The sequence below is a fragment of the Aotus nancymaae genome, unplaced genomic scaffold (assembly GCF_030222135.1).
Source record: "Aotus nancymaae isolate 86718 unplaced genomic scaffold, 86718_ANA_hifiasm-v0.15.2.pri h1tg000010l, whole genome shotgun sequence".
NCBI classification, from domain to species: Eukaryota; Metazoa; Chordata; class Mammalia; order Primates; family Aotidae; genus Aotus; species Aotus nancymaae.
The window spans coordinates 13,909,671-13,933,018 of record NW_026988421.1 but is presented as its reverse complement, the minus strand read 5'-3'; the positions used below and the strand labels follow the sequence as shown (position 1 = coordinate 13,933,018).

General features: G+C 39.3%; 1 protein-coding gene across 3 annotated transcripts in view; it reads right to left on the bottom strand.

Annotated features, from left to right (window-relative positions):
* The window catches only part of SHTN1 (shootin 1), a 121,025-nt gene extending 98,276 nt beyond the window's left edge, over window positions 1-22,749 (bottom strand). For 2 of the 3 annotated variants that reach the window (XM_064373804.1, XM_064373803.1), the window contains exon 1: window positions 22,499-22,747. In XM_064373804.1, the coding sequence (XP_064229874.1) occupies window positions 22,499-22,556 (58 nt within the window). In that variant the 5' untranslated portion in view covers window positions 22,557-22,747. Of the gene's footprint in view, window positions 1-22,498 lie in introns of all 3 variants that reach the window. The other variant, XM_064373801.1, reaches the window with a different exon arrangement.
* Between the last annotated feature and the right edge of the window lie 599 nt (window positions 22,750-23,348).

Sequence of the window (23,348 nt, the reverse complement as noted above, 5' to 3'; positions counted from 1 at the left end):
AAAGAAAAACCTTAAATCCCCACATTCATCTTTAATCAAAGCATAATTTTCAGGTATCCTCGCAGTTGAGAATATAACGTTTTGAACACATTAAATGAGAAGAAAAGAATCACCTAAGATCAATGACAGAGCAGAATAGCTGTAGGAAGTCTAAAATTGCGGCTCACCCCAGGGCCAGCAACTTGACTGGCACCAGAAACTCAGTGAATCATCAGGTTTCCTTTTTTTTTTTAAGAGACAGGATTGTGTTCTGTCACTTAGGCTGGAGTGCACTGGCGCCATCACAGCTCACTGCAATTTCAAACTCCTTGTCTCAAACAATACACCTCAGCCTCCTGAGCAGCTGGAACCATAGACACATGCTACCATGCCCAGCTAAATTTTTTAAATTTCTTGTAGAGATAGGGTCTTGCTATATTGCCCAGGTTGGTCACAATATGAACATTCATCTTTATGGATTTATCTACAAAAAAACAAAAATCAGTTTTTCTTAAAAAAAAAAAAAAAAGACCAGAGTTTCCTATTTCTATGCATAATCTAGAAACAGAAATAAAAAATCTGAAACCAGTGGCTGCAAGAACATCCCAGACAATCTGGTCCTTAATTCTAGAAATGTATGATTCTATCCACCAGGGCAAAGAACACCCCAGAAACAGACAATTAACATAGTAAAGCACATGCCTTGTTTTCTCCTATGGTGATTGAAAGGGTTCAGAACGGCTACTGTGATGGTGGTACCAAAGTCCTAAAATCGTAATTCAAACTGGCAAATATTTATGAGATTATACCATCAATGTCCAGAAGTTGTATTAGTATACCAGGACCAATCAAACAAGAATTAATGGACAATTTTTTGAAGCCACATTCCAAAAGAATCCTTGAGAATTAGCCCATAAAATAGGTGAATGTGTACATGTAAAGATACAGTTCTTCTGAAAATAATTACATTTACAGGCTGGGCACAGCAGGTCATGACTGTATTCCCAGAACTTTGGGAGACTAAGGTGGGCAGATCACTTGAAGTCAGGAGATCAAGATCAGCCCGGCCAACAAGGCGGAACCCCATCTCTACTAAAAGTAGAAAAATTAGCCAGGTGTGGAGGCATTCGCCTGTAGTTCCAGATACTTAGGAGGCTAAGGCAGGATAATCGTGTGAACCCAGGAAGCAGAGGCTGCAGTGAGTGGAGAATGCACCACTGCACTCCAACCTGGGCAACAGAGCAAGACTCTGTCAAAAAAAAAAAAAAAAAAAATTCAACAGAAAAAGATTTGACTGACCTAGAAGGAAGCCCTCCACACACCAGCTCTTCATCATCCCTCACCACACACACCCCAAGAGCTAAGTATAAACTAAATTCTTTGGAGCTGAAAAACAAATGAAACATGTCCCTATCTTTTTAACAGAAAGAAACAAGAACTAATAAGAACTTCTAAAAATATTCACTACACCAATGCTGGGTAGTCTGTGGTCCCATGTCTTATCACTATATTGTTTCAAAAAATAGATATACAAATACTTTATTAAGAGACTTTGATTTTATCAAGAGACTTTGATTTTAGATTACTTGACATTTAAAAGTATCTATAGATAAAGCTGAAAAACCAAAATTGATTTAATATTCTATTACTGGTGACCTACTTTATAGACATACAAAGCGAACAATGAAGGCTTATAAAACCATGATCTCATGTTGACATTAAGAAATTTTTTCTATTTAAAACATCAGATAATGGTTTTGAAGCCTTTGTTAAAATGCCAATACTATTCTTCCATTATACCACCAATAGAACACAGATGAAACATTGTAGGCTCCCAATTACATGAAAAGAGTTAATTAACAACCCTAGAACTATCATATATTAATGAAAATCACAGAAAATATGCTCTCTTTTAACTATTTAAGGTACAAAGAAAGGAAAGGGAAAGTATGAGATGAATTCAACCCCTTGCTAACAAAATCAAACTCACTACTGTAAACAACACTTACACACACACACACACACACACATACGTATGTATCACAGTGAACGCATAACCCCATCCTCAGTAAAACTGGCAAAAACTGAAGTGATCTATATTATTCATCTCCTTCTTTTATGGCAATGGTAAGTGATTGCAGAGAAAGCCACCTTCTTGGTTCAGAACTGGTTTGCAGTCTGAAAATTTTTAAAAGTGAACTTGCACAGCTCAAGTGATTCCATTAGAGACATCCTCCAAATCCTGAATTTGCCAATGCTAGAATCTGACCAGGTCCAGTGACTCATGCCTGTAATCCCAACACTTGGGAGGCAGAGGCAGGGGGGATCACTTGAGGTCAGGAGTTTAAAACCTGCCTGGCCAACATGGTGAAACCCTGTTTCTACTAAAAATACAATAAAATTAGCCAGGCGTGGCAGCACATGCCTGTATTCCCAGAAAAAAATCTGACTGATCTAGAATGAAGCCCTCTGCACATCAGCTCTTCATCAGCCCCCACCACACACACCCAAGAGCTAAATATAATCCTAGCTACTTGGGAGGCTTGAGGCAGGAGGATCACATGAATTCAGGAGGCGGAGGTTGCAGTGAGCCGAGATCATACCACTGCACTCCAGCCTGGGTAACAGAGCAAGATTCTGTCTCAAAAACAAACAAATGAAAAACAAAACAAAACAGAAACAGATGCATATGACCAATTCTCAGTATATGAAAGATACCTGCAGCTTGAGAGCTTGAGAAGATTTCATCTCTCAGATTTACAGGTATAGTATATTTCACTGTACTATAAGGTTATATAGGACAGTAATTAAAAAGTGCATCCTAGGCTGGGCACGGTGGCTCACGCCTGTAATCCCAGCACTTTGGGAGGCCGAGGCAGGTGCATCATGAGGTCAGGAGATCAAGACCATCCTGGCTAACATGGTGAAACCCTGTCTCTACTAAAAATACGAAAAAATTAGCCAGGCATGGTGGCATGTGCCTGTAGTCCCAGCTACTTGGGAGGCTGAGTGAAGAGAATCGCTTGAACCCAGGGGGCGGAGAGTGCAGTGAGCCAAGATCATGCCACTGCACTCCAGCCTTGGTAACAGAGCAAGACTCTCAAAAAAAAAAAAAAAAGTGCATCCTAATGACAGCCTGAGCACTCACTGGCTAGGGGTCCTTGGGCAAATTAGTTATCTCTCTGAGTCTCAGGTTCCTCATCTGGAAAATAGAAATAATAATTATACATCTCTCGCAGTGTTGTTATTAAAGTAAATGAGTTAACATATATAAGAGTATTTGGGCATATTAACTGTTCAAAACATGTTAGCCATAGTTATTATTACTGATACAGCAAAGTACATCAAATCCTGTGTTCATGACAAAAGAAGTTAAGCTGTTCCCTAATGCCCTCAGCCTCAGGCTGACTTTTGTCCTGCATGGCAGACAGGGAAATTTTCCAGGGTACTTCTATCCTCCACCAAATAAAGGGAGGGGGAAGGGGGGCTGAAAATCAACTGCAAACAATGTATTGCAGTAAAGAAAGGTGGCAAAGAAGTAAAAGCACTTCTGAGAGCTGTACTTGTCAATCCTAGCTACACATTAAAATCACCTGTGGGGCTTTTAAATCATACAGTTGCCTCGCCCCTCCTGCTTCAAGATTTATGATTTAACTAGTCTGGGATACAGCCTGGCCATCCAGATAGATAAGATAGATAGATAGACAGACAGATAGATACACACACACACACACACACACACACACACACATTTAGAAGTGAGAGCCTCAGGTAATTCCAATGTGCAGCTAAAGTGGGCTGTAACCTAATAATAAAGGAAGATGGTGGAGAAAACAAGGAGAATATCAGGCAGAGCACGTGTTTCAAGAATCATGCTGGTTTTCTGTTTTCTAACTCCTCAATGCCAAGAAAAGGAGTTTTCTTTTCAAGCTGCAAATCGTGACATAGCCAGCCCAACAGGCAGCTGAGTAGACTTAGTGGTTTTAGAAATGTGACGACTGAAGTTCATAGCTACAAGCCAGTAACACCTCTAGCTAGGGTTAATAATAATCATGCTTTGTCTGGGACTTTGTCAGTTTTAGCACTGAAATTTCAGCCTCCTAGGAAATCTCCCAGTCCCAGGGAGGCTAATCACTCTACCTCTAGCACTCTTTCCAGAGCAGTATTTCCAACCAATATTTACAAGACATGTACTGTCCAAAATGGTAGCCATTAGCCACAAGTAGCTATTTAAATTTTAATTCATTGAAACTAAAGAAAATGTAAAATTCAGTTCCTTAGTTACATAAGTTATATTTAAGTGCTGGACAGCCACATAGTGGCTGCCATAATAGACAGCGGACACAGAACATGTCTGTGAACACAGCAGACGGTTCTACTGGAAGTACTAGGCAGCTCTGTCCAGATGCTCTGCAAGCATCTTAAACCCAACTTTTTGAAAGTGAGCCCATCAATTTCCCTTCACCCAAATGTCCTACTCCCTGTATGAAAGGTCTGCTTTCATTGGTGTCAGCACCTACCACTACCTTAGTACTCAAGCTAGTACCTGCAGGATTACCTTTGAGTTCCCACTTTTTTCTCCTTCCAAAGAATCATCAAACTGCTCAGACCTCTAAAAAATATCTGTGCAATCTGCCCTTCCTCTGAAGCTGTTATCTCTGCCCTAACTTAGACCCTCAATAATGACAAAACCCTCCTATCTAGCTCTAGCTTCCTTCTATCCCAAGGGCATTCTTTACATAGCAGTTAGTTAGCATATGGACAAAGCAGGCCGGCTATTTTCTTGTTTAGCAACTTCAAAAGACCTTATCTCTACAACGGGAATTCCACCATTCAGCCTCAAAGGCCACACCCAAAGTCCCAGTGCTTCCCTAAACCCTCCAAGACATTTCATACTTAGATACCTTTGCAAATGTTTTTCCCTCTGCCGGCAAAGTCTTCCCCTACCCCTTCCCTATCTCCTCTTTTTCAATGCAGTTTAACTGTTACTTCTTCTAAGAAGCCTTCCTCATATATTTCATGCAAAATCAGCACTTTTATCTTAATATACCATCAGAGTACACTGTCCATATAGCTCTATAGAGCATCTACATATAACATTCTAAATTATCTGTGTACAGGTCTGTTTTCCTGTTGTTCTTCTCACCTGATTCACTGCTATATGTCTTATATGAATACCAAACAGAGTCCATGCCTATGTTGAATAAATGAATGAATGGGTCATATAAATCTGTGAGGCAAAACAATCCAAATATTAACAACTCCATTTTACAAACAAAGACACAAATGCATAGAAAAGTCAAATCCGATGACACAGAATGATAGTAGAAGAACAAATCTACTGACTACCAGTCATTCATGCAAAAAGACATTAATGAGCATTATTATGTGCAATGCACTAAAGCACTGGATCAGAAATAACCCTCTTGGTTAAAGACTACGCCTTTATCTATCTAGATTCTCATATCTAGGATCCTGTCTGACATACAGTAGATTATTTGATAAATGTGTTAAATTAAGGAAAGGAAGAATGATCTAGGTCTTCATGTGAACCAATCACAAAAGAGCACACACTCTCCTCCCCAGGGTAAAAGAGTCTCTTACATCATATACTGTATCAAGATACTTAATAAAAATGAAGGTTTAAATAGCCAGCAAATATAACCAGAAAAACACAACCTCATGAGAGCTTCTAATGTAGATTCTCACCCACTTAGTCTGCATCTTTGACACTCAGGGAGCCTTCAGATACCGCTTACTAATGGGGAATGAGGACATGAGTCACAAAAGATAGTGTTTAATTAGGAAATAATTCCCTTCTGTACACATCCCAATGGGTCGTCCTCTTACAGCCAGAGTAGAAAGAGGAGTCATTTGTACCTTACTTGTTAATTAAAGTATTAGAAAATCCATGGAAAACATTGCTAGAAAATCTGATCAAAAAACAAAGGTGACAGATTTCATAACTGAAAAGAAATTACGGTGAAACAGAAATTTATTCATTACATGGTAAAACACATAGTTCAGTGTTAATAAATTAATGATACTTAAGATGCACTCTCAACAAACTAAATTAATGACTTCAAATTAACCAAAAAGAAAAGAGAAAACTGAGTATCTTTAAAATACACATGTAAGTCTGATTTCTGGTCTGTTATGTAAGGAGCTTGTAAATCATCACTCCATCCTCACAACAAAAAGTAAAAACAAACTGAAAATCAACAATTCTTCCAAGGATCTGTGAGATAATTGAGGTCACAGGGCCCCAAAACTGAAGAGATGCATAAGGCAGATAGAAAGGATTATAAATTATTAGAGAAGCAGTCCAGGAGCAGAAACCTCCTTGGGAACCAGTTTGGTACTGGAAAACCTAAACTGTGATTAAAGGATAGCTGGAGGCTCAGTTTGGAAAAGTTTGAGTTAAAATTGCCATGGGGACCCAGTCTTAGAGGAGGCCCCTAAACTTTTGTGAGTTTCACCTCCAGGATGAAGGTGACTAGCCTGGGCAACATAGCAAAACCCAGTCTCTTTTTTAAAGAAGAAAATAAGGTAGCCTATATGAAATATGCCCAGAACATTCTGTTCCTCTAAACAATGAACGCCCTCAAGAGAAACTATCTTACCAGAGCCTAATAGACTTGGTGGAAGGCAAATATGCAATGCCAGCCCCCACTAGCCTTCTTGTCTCATCCAGGGGGTAAATAAAACAAAACTGAGAAGAATCTGTAAAGGTCACATCCCAGGGACACAGGGTCACTAAGAGCAAATCATAAAACTATGATATAATCACAGGACTACAGAACACTTCCCTTCCTTCCATACATTACCACCACACTAATGTCTATAGCAACTTTATTCCTAATTGCCAAAACTTGGGAACAAACAAGATGTTCTTCAACAGGTGAATGGGTAAACAAAACTGTGGTACATCCAGACAATGGAATAGTATCTGGTGTTAGCAAGTAGTTGGTGCTAAGAAGTAGTAAGTGAACTATGAAGCGACAAAAAAAAGACAAGGAAAAAAAATTAAATGTATATTGCTAAGTGGAAGGAGTCAATCCAAAAAGGCTACATAAGTGTCATATGATTCCTATCATATGACATTCTGGAAAAGGCAAAACTATGGAGACAATAAAAAGATCAGTGGGTGCTAAGAGTTTGTGGTTAGAAAGGAAGGGATGAACAGGTAGAGCACATGAAATTTTTAGAGCAGTGGTACTATTCTATACTGTAATGGTGAATACATGTGCTATATATTTGTCCAAACCCATAGAATGTACAAGACAAAAAGTGAGCCCTAATGTAAATGATGTATTTTAGTTAATAATAACGTATCAATTCTGGCTCATCATGATGTATTTTAGTTAATAATAACGTATCAATTCTGGCTCATCAATTCTAACAAATGTACCACATTAATTCAAGCAAGATGTTAATAATACTGGAAATGAGAGTGGGAAAAGGTGAAGAGGTACATGAATATTCTCTGTACTTTTGGCTCAATTTTCTGTAAACCTACACGTCTAAAAAAAAGTCTTATTTATATAAAAAGCTAGTAACATACACACACACACACACACACAAAATCATAAGCAAATTTGTGCCACAGAAAATTTGAAATGGAATCAAGTCTAAAGGATCTTAATACAGTAGTACTCTTCATGGTACCATAATTCATGGGTAGGCTTATTTTACTTATTATTCCATATTTTATTTTCTTTTATTTTATTATTCTGCATTTTCTTTTCTTTTACTTATTATTATTTTATATTTTATTTTACTTACATATTATTTATTTTATTATTTTCAAGACAGGATCTCACTCTGTCACCCAGGCTAGAGTGCAGTGACATGATTATAGTTCAATGTAATCCCAAACTTTTGGGCTCAAGTAATCCTTCTGCCTCAGTCTCTCCAGTTACAGATGCATACCACCATGCCCAGTTAATCTTTTATTTTTATTTTTTATAGGGAGGGGTTACTGTTAAGACTACCAAGGCTGGTTATACACTCCTGGCCTCAAGCAATTCACCTACCTCAGCCTCCCAAAGCACTGAAATTACAGGCATGAACCATCACACCTGGCCCAGAACTCATGTTTTAATGTTTAAAATGCTTAGCAAGCACTATATGCAATAAATAAATAAATGTGTGTTCCTTCTACATCTTGAGGCAAAGCTTAGCTGTGTAACAGCCTTGCAGAATAAAACTTAAAGCACAAAAAAAGTTTAAAATACATGTACTTTTGGATCCCACAATTCAATTCTCAATAATTTTTCCTGTACCTCCAAAATGCATATAATTATGTCAATTTTAAAACAGTATTTTTAAAATGAATTTTTCCTACAGCTGCACTTAAAGACACATGTGTATAAGAATGTAAGCAGAATTATTATATTTAGTAAACTTTTATGAGTTTTAGATTTACAGTAAAACTGCAAAGATAGAATAGTCTCTTACATTAGTATGGCACATTTGCTAAAATTAATGGACCAATATTGATACACTGCTATGAACTAAAGTCCATAATTTATTCAGACTTCCTTAGTTTTTATGTAATGCCCTTTTCTGTTCTAGGATCCCATCTGGAATATCATATTACATTTAGCTATTATATATATTATAAAAGAAGAGAATATTTCTCCTTAAAATATGAAGGATTGGGGAGAACTGAAGATAATTAGCATGCATGGGAGCTCTCTCTCTCTTTCCTCTGTTTGACTGAAAGCAGGACAGAGAATTATAAAAACAAAAGGTCTTTCTATCCTCCCCCTATTTCCTGCCTAAAAACAGGATATAAATTCTCCTTTACAACCCATGTCAGCTCAGATATGGCATCAGAGGAATCTGCAAGCCGACTTTGCCCCAGTAGCTTCCCTAAACATTTACCTCCCCACATTTTCCCACCCTTGGAAGCCTGGGATTGCTTTCCTTTGTGCTATCACTTCTCTAAAATTAATTGTTTTGTTGAAGATGATAATATAAACCAGAGGGTTTTTGTTGTTGTTGGTTTTGTTTTTTGTTTTTGAGATGGAGTTTCACTCTTGTTGCTCAGGCTGGAGTGCAATGGCACAATTTCGGCTCACTGCAACCACCACCTCCCAGGTTCAAGCGATTCTCCTGTCTTGGCCTCCCGAGTAGCTGAGGTTTCATCATATTGGTCAGACTGGTCTCAAACTCCTGACCTCAGGTGATCCATCCGCCTCAGCCTCCCAAAGTGCTGGGAAAACCAGAGTTTTAAGACACTACTTGGAGTTACTTTTCAGCCTTAAAATGTGCACTGCATGTGTTAATAAACTTGCTGTCTCTTGTTAATTTGTCTATTGTTATAGGAGTCTGTTCCAATTACGAACTTAAGAGGCTTGAGGAAAATATTATTTTTTTCTCCCCTTTATTTTGGCATAGTTGGCAGGATATTCTGGGCTACTTGTACACTTGCTCTGGGATCTGCCGACACAATCCGGGGAGAACAGAACAGACAAAAGCTGGTAGAAAAAGATAATTCTTACAAAGGCAGCTCTCCCAAATCTCTACCTGTAATGCCTGGTCGAGAGGAAGGTAAATATTTTTCCTTGTTCCTTTCTTTCCAAATTCAGATTGGCAAGAAAAAAATTTTGAAATGAAAAAAAGAAAAAAATCGTTCTTTCAATTTGTGACTCTTGTAGATTTGGTTTGGGTACGTATTGATGACTGACCATTAGCCACCCAGAAAAGGCCTTTGTCTTCCTTGTCTGTTTTTTCTGTGTGTGTGTGGTTTGTCATAAAAAGGAAAATCGTAAGAAGATTCTCCCTTGCATCTTGTTGTATGTTTTGAGAGCTTGGCTTTTGTAACAAGCCAAGTTTTTCTCTCTGGTCTCCACCAGCCCCAGGGGGCACAAATTGTCAGATTTCTATCAGGCAGCAGCTATCCAGTTGGCCAAGCATCTAAAACACGTTTGTCCAACCAAACCTGCTCTCAAGGAACCTTCTCTTAATTGTCTCAACATTCATTGCCTTGTTAACAATGAGGGTCTTTGCTTTCTTAGGCTGTCATTGGGAGAAACTGGATCTTGAGGGGAACTACATCTTTTTCATCCTACCCTCTTTGGAATGTAATTCTTACATCTATGGTTTTAAGTCATCAAGAGGCTTATTGTTAGCAAACCCCCAAACACACCCCATGGATGGCTTTTGTTTTTCTGTTTGTCTTAGTGACTACTGTCTCTTTTTGTCTTTGCATCTCTTTGTGGCACACATGTTATTGGGCCTTTCTTCCTCCTGCCTGTCTTTTGGGAGTGGTGTGGATGTTGGAAGGGCTGCATCTTCTGCTCCCTCTTTGAAGACTTTGGTTAAAGCCATAAAGTGCTTCTTGGTTTTAGTCTCATGCATGGTTGTAATTTTGGTCTTGAGTCATCTGTAATATATAACTTTGGTACAGAATTTTGGTTTACATTTGTTTCTTAGTCTATCCGTGTTGCTATAAATGAATACTTGAAGCTGGGTCATTTGTAAAGAAGTTTATTTCGCTCATGGTTCTGCAGGCTGTATAAGGAACGTGTTGCCAGCATCTATTTCTGTTGATGGTTTCATGGCTGCTTCCACCCCTGGCAGAAGGCGAAGGGGAGCAGGCATGTGCAGCAATCATATGGTGAGAGGGGAAAGCAGGAGAGAAGGGAAAGGCGCTATGCCCTTTCTAACAAGCAGCTCTCAGGGGTTCTCTGAGGGAGGCTAGTAGAGAACTCTACTAGCTTCATTACTCATTACTATGTACTACAAGGTACTAAAAGGTAGTCATTACTACGAGGACAAAAGCACCAGTCCATTCATGAGGGATCCACCCTCATGACCCAAACACCTCCCATTAAGGCCTCACTAATTTTTGTATTTTTAGTAGAGAAGGAGTTTTACCATGTTGGGCAGGCTGGTCTCGAACTCCTGACCTTGTGATCCACCCGCCTTGGCCTCCCAAAGTGCTGGGATTACAGGCGTGAGCCACCACATCTGCTTCCTCACAGCTGAACATTTTTAAATAAAAGCTGTAATATCTTGTCTGCATTTTTTATGTATACATGTTTTCATATATGTTATAGGTTGCTTCTATATGGTAAATGCTTTGAAGAAATTTAAAATTGGCTTAAAGATAAATGAGTACTCATAAATTAAATTTACTTAAAACTGCTAAGATATAGAAACTAACCCAAATACTTTTCAGGTTCACATGACTTGGGCAGATAAGACTAATTCAATAGTGTTAGTTTTGTAAAAACAACTATGTCTTCTGAGTTATAAGAAATAAAAAAGACCACATATAATTAACTTTAGATTCTTGCTTGAATAGTAATTCCCTAACATGCACATGCTATAAAATGGACAAGAGAAAAATAACCTGAGACGATGTCCAGCTTTGTCTGTCTCATAAAATTTTCCAAGCATAATTATTAAAATGAGTGAATTTTATAAAGCAGGATAAGAGTTTATATAGGTACTTTAAAAATAACATATTTCATAATAGGTTTTGCAGTCTCTTTGGTTACCACACCCTTAGAGTTTTGTGAAATTCAATTAAATGTTGTTGGATATTATCTAGATGATTTCCTTTTTTTTTGGTGGGGTGGGGGTTGTTTTGTTTGAGACGGAGTTTCGCTCTTGTTGCCCAGGCTGGAGTGCAATGGCGCCATCTCAGCTCACCGCAACCTCCGCCTCTGGGGCTCAAGCAATTCTCCTGTTTCAGCCCCCTGAGCAGCTGGGATTACAGGCATGCGCCACCACACCCAGGTAATTTTGTATTTTTAGTAGAGATGGGGTTTCTCCATGTTGGTCAGGCTGGTCTCAAACTCCTGACCTCAGGTGATCCACCTGCCTCAGCCTAGATCATTTTCAAATAAGATAAAATGCTTAAACATTAATTGCTAAACATAAATGTAAATTTATCTACTTTTGGCTTAAAGAAAAAGATATCTGAGTCTGTTAACAAGCTTTAAAAATTGTACTTTGAAGGAAACACATATTTCTAAGATATTATAAAGTGGTATTAGTCTACAGAATGCTGGTTCAAAATTGCTAAGGATTAAAACTCTAATATATGTAATTAAAGCTACTAGATGTGGTTTTTTGGTGAGAAAAGTTATAAGCAAGATATGAGGATCTGTTTTTGTTGAGGAAAGGAGTGATTTTGTCTAAGCAGATGTTATTTAAAGGTTTAAAAATGAATGAAGAAAGAAATGATACAGAGAAAACTAAATGGATACAGCAAGTTGGGAATAGAAGAGAGAGCAAGAGAAAGTCTTGCGTAGTTAAACAAAAATTGAATTAATTTATTATGAGATTTAAAATGGAACCTTGATATCTAAAGTATACTGATACAAAACTAAAATGTGATCTTTTTTAAAAACAAGATTTTCCTATTGTCTTGATAAGAGAAAATAATTTTTTTTCACCTTTTTAGTGAACTGGAGAGAGAGAGAAGGGGAGAAAGAGAAGGGGAAGGAGAAGTGGAAGGGGAAGGGGAGATTCTGTGTTTCATCGAGATGATTCCCTGCGCTTCACATTGTCTTTATTGGATCTTTGATTACTTTAGAAAATTAAGTTAAAGAGTTAAGGTTTTTCTACAAGTATTTGCCTTCCTGTTTGCTTTTGAAGCCTTTATCACTCTGATTAAATGAATATTATTTCACAATCAGAATGACTATTATTTCACAGTGACCTGTGATCCTGTTTTGATTGTTTTGAATCTTTTTTACAAACTTCTCAAAATCAAATTGTAAATTAAGTCTTTTTGACCTTCAACTAATTTTGGGATTTCCAGAGGGCTCCACAGAAATCTGAAAGTGACATATTAAACCCATTAAGCTTATTCTGCATGTTAAGTGAGAAACACTGTCAAATAATATGCAATGCTAACATTTGAGTTATTATTCGTATGGATATGGTATTGATGCGTTTCAAAACTATGAGATTCCCAGAAATCTAATATGCTATCTGTCATAATTCTGATTATGTTAAATTTCTGTATCTCACAACCAACCAAATTTCCTTGTCAACTGCATCATTATCATAATGAACTCCCATCATATCTTTAACCATGGCAATTTTAAGTCTTGTTGTCCACATTCGTAACTGCTTTATTTTGATGCTCTTTCTAAAAGCTTTTTGCAAGCAATTATAATCCTAAAGTAGTGGGTCTTCAAGGAGGTATATGGGAAGAACAAAAAGAACTCTGGCATGTACTCTGCCTGCCCTACTCCAACTGAAGATACTTAGAACCTAAGATTCATAAATCTTCTCAACTGCCTGCTTTCCCCAGACTCAGAAAATAATTTATAGACTGCTCTAAATATTAACCTTGCTTTTTCTTTTTCTTTCTCCATAGAAATGTCTCTTATTAGGTATTTGCATGCTTACACCATATAGAGGCCTAACATTAAAGAGATCTCCCATAACCTTGAAATAAAACATGACTGTTTACCTAAACTAACCTAGTCTCAGGACTAAGAGACTGACTCAGTAAGATATGAGACAATATGCTTAAATCTGTTCTTTTCTGCTGGTTCCAATCTGATAACTTTAAGGAAATATCAGTGGACTGAGTATGAATTCCAGAACTTTAAAGGGGAAACTAAACTCCTAAAATTGCTAACATGGAGCAGAATTAAGACTGAATTACATGGGACTAAAATGATGAGGGACTGTGATTTTTATGACTTTTTTGTTTGGGACACTATTGATTCTTTTATTTTCCAGATTTAAGAAAACATTTTCTTCTTTTGCGCTATCTATAGCTTACAACAATTTTGTAAAGTATACTTTTGCAAACAAAATTGAAACATTTACTTTTCTTCCTTATCTGATCCCTCCAATATTTGGAAACTATTCATGAGTATTCTTATTCTTAGGACAATACAGGCATTTACATTCAATAAGAATCCGTTCTTCTTTTAACAGGACACAGTTGAAAACACTGGTTATATTGCCAAAATTTTCATGGGAATGTCATATTTTCTGATATGACCAGACAGTGTTTGGGAACTGAGGTCCCTAAAGGAAAAACTGGCCTTGTATCTTGAATACATGGTTCAAATGGTTGCCTTATAGGTGGGTAAAGAATGTCAGTTCCTGACAGGAACATCAGTATATTTTGGAAATCTAGGGAAGAGAGGTATCTACCCAATACTACAGGTATAGGCACAATCTGAGGGTGAGTCTTGAGTTTCTTAGCCTAAGGAGGTTTTTTTTTAAGCCTAATCTGAGATTCCTTATGAAGAGTTCCAGCAAATCAGATTTTAAAAAAGCTTACATAGTCAATCACTATTCTTGCTGCACTTATGTAAATAATTAGGCCAAGTATAACAGATAAAAACTTATTTTACAAATAAATGGGTCTTATTGATTCTCTTTGGTAGAAATGAGTGTGAGAGAGAAAAAAATATTTTCAGAAAAATAACAGTTTAGAAATGATAGTTCACCCATTACTACATTCTAGCCCTGTTCATTGTTTTTGAGATTTTATTATTTACTTGCAATCTGGAATGGATCCTGAATTCTTCTAGTTTTTTCCAATACCTGACTGTGAGTCTCCAAACTAACATTTCCATTTCCAATTTTTCTCCCACCCTTCTGACCTGGAATCACTTTCTAGCCCTGTTCATTGTTTTCGATACTTTATTATTTACCTGCAATCTGGAATAGATCTTGAATTCTTTTAGTTTTTTCTTATATACGGCTATGAGTTTCCAAACTAACATTTCCAATTTTTCTCCCACCGTTCTAACCTAAAATCACTGAAATTAAAATTGGGCTTTTCCTGAAGCTCTGCAGACTAAAGCTGGACAACTTGATAGAAACATCACTGAAATCACCACAACAGCTTTTATATAGACAACCTTTACAGTATTTAAACTACAAACAAGAAAATCTATCAGATTGCACCTGCCTGCCCCACTCCAACTGAAGACACTTAGACCCTAAGATTTATAAATCTTCTCAACTGGCTGCTCTCAGACTCAGAAACTAATTTATAGATTGCTCTAAACATTAACCTTGCTTTTTCTTTTTTTCCACAGAAACATCTTTTATTAAAGATTTGTATGCTTACACCATATAGAGGCCTAACATTAAAGAGATCACCCTTAACACCACCCTTTGAAATAAAACACGACTGTTTACCTAAACTGACCTAGTCTCAGGACTAAGAGACCGACTCATTAAGATATGAGACAATATACTTAAATCTGTTCTTTTCTGCTGGTTCTAATCTAGTTTTCTTCCCCTTTGCCAATCACTTATCTCACAGCCATGTCTCTCCAAAGCTACCAACCTGGCACATAATACATGAGACTTTCTGGAAGTTAAGTTTCAAAGAGGGGAACTGAATGAACCAGTTTATCTCCCCAAAATATGAAAGACCTTTGAACTAAAGATAATTAGGATGCAAGAGAGCTCTCTGCCTTCCCTCTGTCTGACTAAAAGCAGAACACAGAATTACAAAGACAAAAGGTCTATCTTCTCCCCATTTCCTACCTAAAAACAAGGCACGCATTCTCGTTTACAACCCATATCACCTCAGAGATGGTGGCAGAGAAATCTGTGAGTCAAGTCTACCCCAGGAGTTTCCCCATAAATTCACCTTCCCATATTCTCCTGCCCTTGGAAGCCTGAAACTGCTTTTCTTTATCCTAACACTTTTCTAAACGTACGGTTCTTTGTTGAAGACAGTATGTTAAGCCACTGCTTATTTTTCTCCCTTGCAATGTGCACTGCATGCATTAAGAAACTTGCTTCTTGTTCTCTTGTTCATCTGTCTTTTTTCACAGGTATCTGTCCCAATTATGAACTTACAAGATTTGAGGGAAAAGTTATTTTTTCTCCCCTTCAATCCTTAGGTATCTCTTCATGATGACAGTTTCTCAGACTTCACTCATTTTTATGACCTTGACAGTTTGGAGAAGTGCTGATCAGGTATTTTCTAGAATGTTTCTCAATAGGGATTTGCTGATGCTTTATTCATGAGTAGACTAGGTTTATGGGTTTTTAGAGGAAGACCACAGAGGTAAAATGCCAATTCATGACATCACACTATCATGCTATCCACACAACTTATCACTGTTGATGTTGGCCTTGATCATCTAGCTGAGGTAGTGTTTGTCAGGTTTCTCCACTGTAAAGTTACTCTCTTCCCCCTTTTCCATGTTGTAGTCTGAGGAAGGAATTTACTATGCGCTGTCCACAGTTGAGAATCAGGGAGTCATGTACACCACTTTGAGGGGGCGTGTCAACATAAATTACTTGGAATTGTTCTGCATGGGAGATTTATCTTTTCTCTCCATGTATTTATTTAATCATTTACTTATAACAGTATCAACAATTATAATCCAATATTCTGTTGTTCAGAATTCCATCTTTGGACATTGGAAGTTCCTTCCATTGGCTCTTATGGCTCTCTGACAGACAGCAGTTTCCCTCTTACCTACTGTTTCACTGTCCAGGGTTTCAGTTACCCACGGTCAACAATGGTATGAAAATAGATGAGTACAGTACAATAAGATATTTTGAGAGAGAGAGACCACATTCGCATAACTCTTATTACAGTATATTGTTATAATTGTTCTATTTTATTATGAGTTATTGTTAATCTCTTGTTGTGCCTAATATATAAACTTTATCACAGGTATGCACAGGAAAAAATTTTGTATGTATAGGGTTTGTTATTATCCATGATTACAGGCACCCAATGCAGGTGTTGAAACATAGCTTCCGTGGATAAGCAGGGACTACTGTATCTCCATCGACGTGGGCTTATTAGTTGGTGCACTTCCATAGTTTCCAATACTACAAGATGCTCTAGGCTCATCTTGTATATTTCCTGCCCCTTTCCTAAAATTAGCCATTTCTCCTAAGAACCCTGTTCCTTTTACTAGAGAATGGCATTAGAAGCCAAATTCTGAGCTCTAGATGTGCTCATTAATACTAGTGCATCCAGGCTCTCTCAGCTGACAGAGCGAGAAAATATATGTATATACTAACCAAAATATATAAATATGTCTATGTGTAAGTGTATAACCAACCATATCTGTATTAAGCTAAACATGAGTTCATACTGATGTCTCCAACTCGAATCCATTACCAAGAGCATTTTTTTTTAGAGCGAGAGCTGGGGTCTCACTATGTTGCCCAGGCTGGCCTGAAACTCCTGGGCTCAAGGTATCCTCCTACCTCGGCCTCCCAAAGTGCTGAGATTATAGGTGTGAGCCAACACAACCAGCCTGGAAGCATTATTTGTAATAGCAAAAACAAACAAAGATACATAGACATGTCCATCCAGAGGATATTAAATACATTGTGATAGATCTGTACATTGGTTTTGAACATTAGTCAATCAATTTTTAAAGATTCAACTCTACATGTACTAATACAAAAAATTACATATTAGATTATATATATGCATATAAAAACACAACTTCTGGAAGGAAAGAATACGAAAGGTTAACAGTGGATAACTTTGAGAAATGAAACAGTAGATAACTTTGAGAAATTAAAGTGAAAACAAATGGTTGTCTTGTTTTCAAGTGCAAACTTGGTTTTACATCAGTATTTTTCCAAGTGTGGTACAGGAGCCAGCTACATCTGAATCATCAGGTACTTATCAACAATGCATTTTCCTCCTAAAGTTAGTGAATGGTTGCTGAAGGACAGCAATTGGGCAACCCCTCATGAGATGAACATGCAGAATGGACTAAGGAACTATGTCTCCTAGTCAGACATTTTGAGTAACATTATGAGAAATGAAAATGGGGTCACAGCATGCATTGTCAATGTGGCAATATCCTCAAGGAGACAAGAGACAAGATCTTGGATATTACAATGGCTTATGTTCCTTCAAAGGGTCACAGTGCATAAATGTCTAAAAAGTTTCCTTAGGAGAGTGATAATAAAGATTGAGAAACAATGGATCAGATAGAACAGGTAATTGTACTTTTCACTTTACATCTTGTTTTCTATAAGCATGTGTCTATTTTTACATTTATTCAAAAAAACAATTCATGGCCAGGTAGCGTGGCTCACATCTATAATCCTAGCACTTTGGGAGACCAAGGTGGGTGGATCACCTGAGGTTGGGAATTCAAGACCAGCCTGACCAACATGGTGAAACCCTGTCTCGACTAAAAATACAAAATTAGCCAGGTGTAGTGGTGCGTGTCTGTAATCCCAGTTACTGGGGAGACTGAGGCAGGAGAGTTGCTTGAACCTGGGAGGCTGAGGTTGCAGTGAGCCAAGATTGCACCAATCTAGCCTGGGCAACAAAAGTGAAATTCCACCTCAAAATAAAAAAAAAAGTGATTCACATATATAATGGAAGTATTAGGTAATAGTGAAATTCTGACTAGGAGACATAGTTCCTTAGCCCATGCTGCATGTCCATCTCATGGCGGGGGTGGGGGCTATCCAACTGCTGTCCTTCAGCAACCATTCACTAATTTTAGGAGAAAAATGCATCGTTGATAAGTGTCTGGTGTTTCAGACGTAGCTGGCCCCTGTACCACACTTTGAAAAATACTGATGTAAAACCAAGTTTGCACTTGAAAACAAGGCAACCATTTAACTCCAAACAGCTTTCTACTGGCTGATCTCATATGCGTCCAAGATTGTCAATGATTCCGTTTTTCCAGACTTATATGGTCATTGTGGTAGGCAATAGTTTCATACTGTTTTGTCAAAATAATGCTCTAGTTACTTCCTGGCCTAGAAGCCAATGGAATACTGAATGTATCTTTTAATTACTAACTTGCTATAAGAATAAGCTTGACTAGATTTCCATCTGAATCTTGATATCATCTCAATAATCTTAAGGAAAACAATACTAACTCTAAAGATAAAAGGAGGTTTAAAATTGCTTTAAAGCCAATTACTTCCCCATAGAAAATCATTTTAAATACTGTTAGCCCCAGAATTGCCCATTACTTCGGTGGTGGTGGTGGTGGTTGTTTTGGTCTTATGTTAGTATATACTTATTATTAAAAGCCATCTCTCCTCAAATTTCATCCACTTGAAAGTGACATGGCATTACTATACTGAACAGTTTAGCGGACATGTATTTTATGTGTCTGCCCAGTCTGCGTCCTCCTGGTAGTGGCACCCCATTCTGTTTTGGACAACCATACCAATCTTTGCAGAGGCTGCCAATTAAAGTATCCTGCCCTCCCGTGGCCAAGGTACTTGAATACATGAGATTGGCCAAACTAGACCAGTCAAACACTCTTCCTGGAATTCACATGCCTAGCACCATCTCCAGACCAGGAACTCCTCACCAGCAAGGGCAAGGTCTTATTCAGCTCTCTCTCTCTGATGCCTAGCACAGTGCCTGGCTATGAATATTCAATACATGTGGGCTGAATGAATTACACAGAAAATCATGCACCTTAAACAAATGCTGAACTAAGTCTATCATTTTCCCACTGAATTCTGGAGGGGGAGCAAATTGTATGATGTTTTGAAAGGGAAATATCCACTTCAGTAGCTAGGAAATATGCCTCAGAAATAGTATCCAAAGTTGCCATTTCTCCGTGCATTAAATATGTCAATCAGTCCAATAAAATAAAGCCCCAAAAAAGACAAAAGGAGAATTACCTCATTACCTCAACATCTGCTTGAACATAAGCAATCACACACTGGCTAATTTTTTTTAAAGGGACATAATATAACTTTCTAGAAAGACATAATATAGCTAATTATACCATTCACTAGGAGGGAACATAAAATGTTTTGAAGTAATTCAGAAGTGGGTGTGATTTATAAGACATAGAGCTTAGGGAATGGTAAGTATAAATTAGAGATTGTTCATATTATGACAGACTCCGTCATTACATTTCACAACTTTTGTCAAAAGCAACCTTATTCACCACACCACTAAAGGCTTCACATTAGGGAAGGCTGCTGTCAGCTTTGTGGTTTAGATTAGACAGGAATCTTCTTTCTGAACACTCTCCTGGAGAACTGGTTCAAATTTTAGACTTAAAACTCACTAAGGCAGGGGGAAATGAAGAGAGATTGTTTAATGGGTACAAACATAAAGTTAGACACAAGGAATAAGTTTGAACACTTGACAGCAAAGTAGGGTGACTACAGTTAACAAAGATGTAGTGTATATTTCCAAAGAGCTAGAAGACAGGACTTGAAATGTTCCCAACTCATAGAAATGATAAATACTGGAGGTAATGGATACCCTAAATACCCTGACTTGATCATTATGCACTCCAAGCATGTAACAAAATATCCCATGTATTCTATAAATATGTACAAGTATCATTATCAGTTTAAAAAAAACTAAGGAAGGACCCATATGATGAAACCTAAGTGGCCAATGAGCACGTAAAAAGGTTTCAAACCTCACTAATAACCAGAGCAATGCAAATTTTAAAAAGTACCATTTTGCCCATTAGATTGGCAAAAATGAAAAACTTGTCAGGCTATCAAATTAATAAAGGTGCTATTAGCCAGAGTTGACCCGTGTAGGGGGAAATGGGTACTGCTGAAGGATATATTTGAACTGGTATAATCATTTTTGGGGGTACTTGTGTAATGTCTAGCAAAACTATATGTCCATGCTCTCTAATCCAACAATTCCATTTCTAAGAATCTATCCTATAAAAAAAAAGTAATTGCACATTTATTCATATGATTATTTGATTAGTAACTGTCTTCTCTTCTAGACAATTAATTTGGTAACAAGGACCGTCTAGTTCACAATTTACACCCCATATTACCTTTGATATGCACTTAAATCAAGGAAATAAATCCTCTAAAAATACCAATGCCATGGATTTGTTTTCCAGTACAATGCAACGGGAGAAAGAGCTAGAAATTTAGAAATTCTTTTTCTTGGGCCTCAAACCCAACACAGGAATGGAGAATGTGTTCTGAAATCAAATAAAAACAATTTTCAGATTATCTACATTGTTAAGCTACCCTTGAATTACACACAAAATGAAAAGATAAATTTTTATTATTGTCATTATTTAAAAACTGACCATAAGAAGATCTGATATTCACTGACAGATCATTACCTATAACGAAAGCTCCAAAATCTATAATATGAATCAAGTTTTAATGTTATGGGTTGGGGGGAAGGTGTTATTAAATATAACACCTGTAGAATCCGGTCCCTCACTAAAACACCTGAGAAATTTCAGATAAGGAATTCTGTCCACCCACTAAATTCACTGATGCTTGTGACTCTATGACCTCAGGCTAATCTAGGATGCCAGCTGAAGGTGATAGGAAGGCGAAACTAACATTTATCCAGCACTTTCTAGATGCTGGATATTACAGAGGAATGTTATGTCCATTTCAGAGGTTAAATAATTTCCCCCAAGGTCACACAGTAAACAGTAATGTTGACATTTGTTTGCCAGAGTGTGGCTTCAGAGGAATCCAGGTGCGCTTCCCAACGGTGTTTGTGATTTTAAGGAAGAACAGGTAAGAGTACTGGAGAAGACCTCAGGAAGTCCTCCAGTTTCGCCCTCGCCTTTAGTCAGGTCAGCCTTGATTAACCAGAAGACAAGTTCACAGAGCTGATGAACTAGACCAAGAGAAGTGAAAGAACTGGAACTAAACACCAGATTTTGCCACAGAGCGGCTTCCATTACACGGTCATGTCAGCAAGTCATTCAGAAAAGTACATGTTCCCACACAGTTTTACTTCCTTTAAATCTGTATGGTTTCTTTCTTGACCCACCTTCGCAGACCACCCTTTGGTGAGGGTAATAATAATTGTTTCAATGTGTTAGGTTAACATTTGGTGGTTGATCTGGTTTGGTTCAGAAGTGTGGTAACTGATGAAAAAAAAAAAAGACTGACTGAAGCAGCTCTTTATTAAAGAATAATCCCCAGTTACCAAGCAGTACTGAAATGTGTATGCATGGCCTGGCTCTCCCGCGCCCAGCGCCAACCCCGTTAATTCTGGAAGCCCAACACTGGCAGCATGTTGACCTTCCTGACTAATAAACTGCTAAAATTGAGAATTGATAAAAACAAAAATTATGGCCTGAAAATTCCAGTGGGTAAGGAAAGAGGAACTAGACCGAACCCAAAGAAAGAGCTGGGAAGGGTGTGAAACAGCGCTACAGGCCACTCGGCGCCAACAAATGTGTTAAGGGTGGGGCCAAGCTAGCTGAGCCACCCAAAGCTGCCAAAATACCCTGCCCCACCCGCTTCTCCCACAAGGAGGGTGGCACTGTACAACCTTGTCCGCGCTGAATCCTCCTCCCTTCCCCCAGGCCCCATCGCCAGCAAAACGCTACCGGCGGGCAGCGCGTCTCACGCTGCGGGGCCTGACTCCCCCGGACACTCCGCGTTATCCTCGGCCTGGGGCTTTCCCAGGCGCGTGGGCCACGGACGACGCTTCTCCGCGCGTGACGGAGCTACCGCGTTGACCACGACGGCCGCCACGTCTCCCGTGCGGCTTCCACCTGCCCTGGCCCCAGCGCCCTGGAGCCGTCCCCGCCCACGGGCCGCGGCTGCCCACACCTGGCGCCCGCGTGCCGCCTACCTTGCTCCTTCAGACTGGTGATGAGCTGCAGCTGCTTCTCCTCGTCCGAGCTGTTCATTTTGGCGGGTGGGGCCGGGAATAAAAGGGAAAGAGGGAGCGGCGAGGGGCACACGGGAGGAGGGGGAAGGAAAAGCAAGATGCCGGTGGCGTGCGGCTCCACTACCCGGAAGTTGGATCTGCTCCCGCTCCTCCTCCTCCTGGCGCGGAGCGCGCGAGTGAGATCATCCCCACGCACCTACTCGGCGGCTGCGGCCGCTTCACCTGCAGGCGGGGCGGGGCGGGGCGGGCCCGGCAGCCCTGGGCAGGGAGTGGAGAGGCGGGGGCGGGGCGGCAGCCGGGATCCCAGCCTGTGGCGGCTGGCGTCGCAGGACGCGCTGGTGGGAGGGCTGCGGCCCTGCGTGGGGTCGCCTCTGACTCGCTCCGCACCCTTTTCTCCGCCTCCACCCGCAGGCTCAAGGACGCGCGTTCCAAAGAAAACGGGCCGTGGGTTCGCAGCGTGTGTGGGAACTCCACTTTGGACGCTGCCCGGGAGTCGCTCCCCACGAACCGCAGATGTGGACCGGGACGCAATGGGCTATGGACGCCCAGGCTGCTTCTCCAGTTCTCCTGCGGTGGACTCGGGGGCGGGGTTGCAAAACCTAGCTGCCCGCAGGGGCGGGCCCGTACATTTGGTACCTTGAAAAGCAGACAAGGACCGAAACAGGCCGCCCAGCTACTTAAATGACCATGCCGTGAGTGAAGGAGGGCCCCGGCTAGCCTTCCCCCATCGCACCAGGTTTGTCAGGTGATCTGAACGCGGACCCTGCCGCACGTGGATGGTGGCGGCTAGAGGCCCCTTGCAGATCATCTG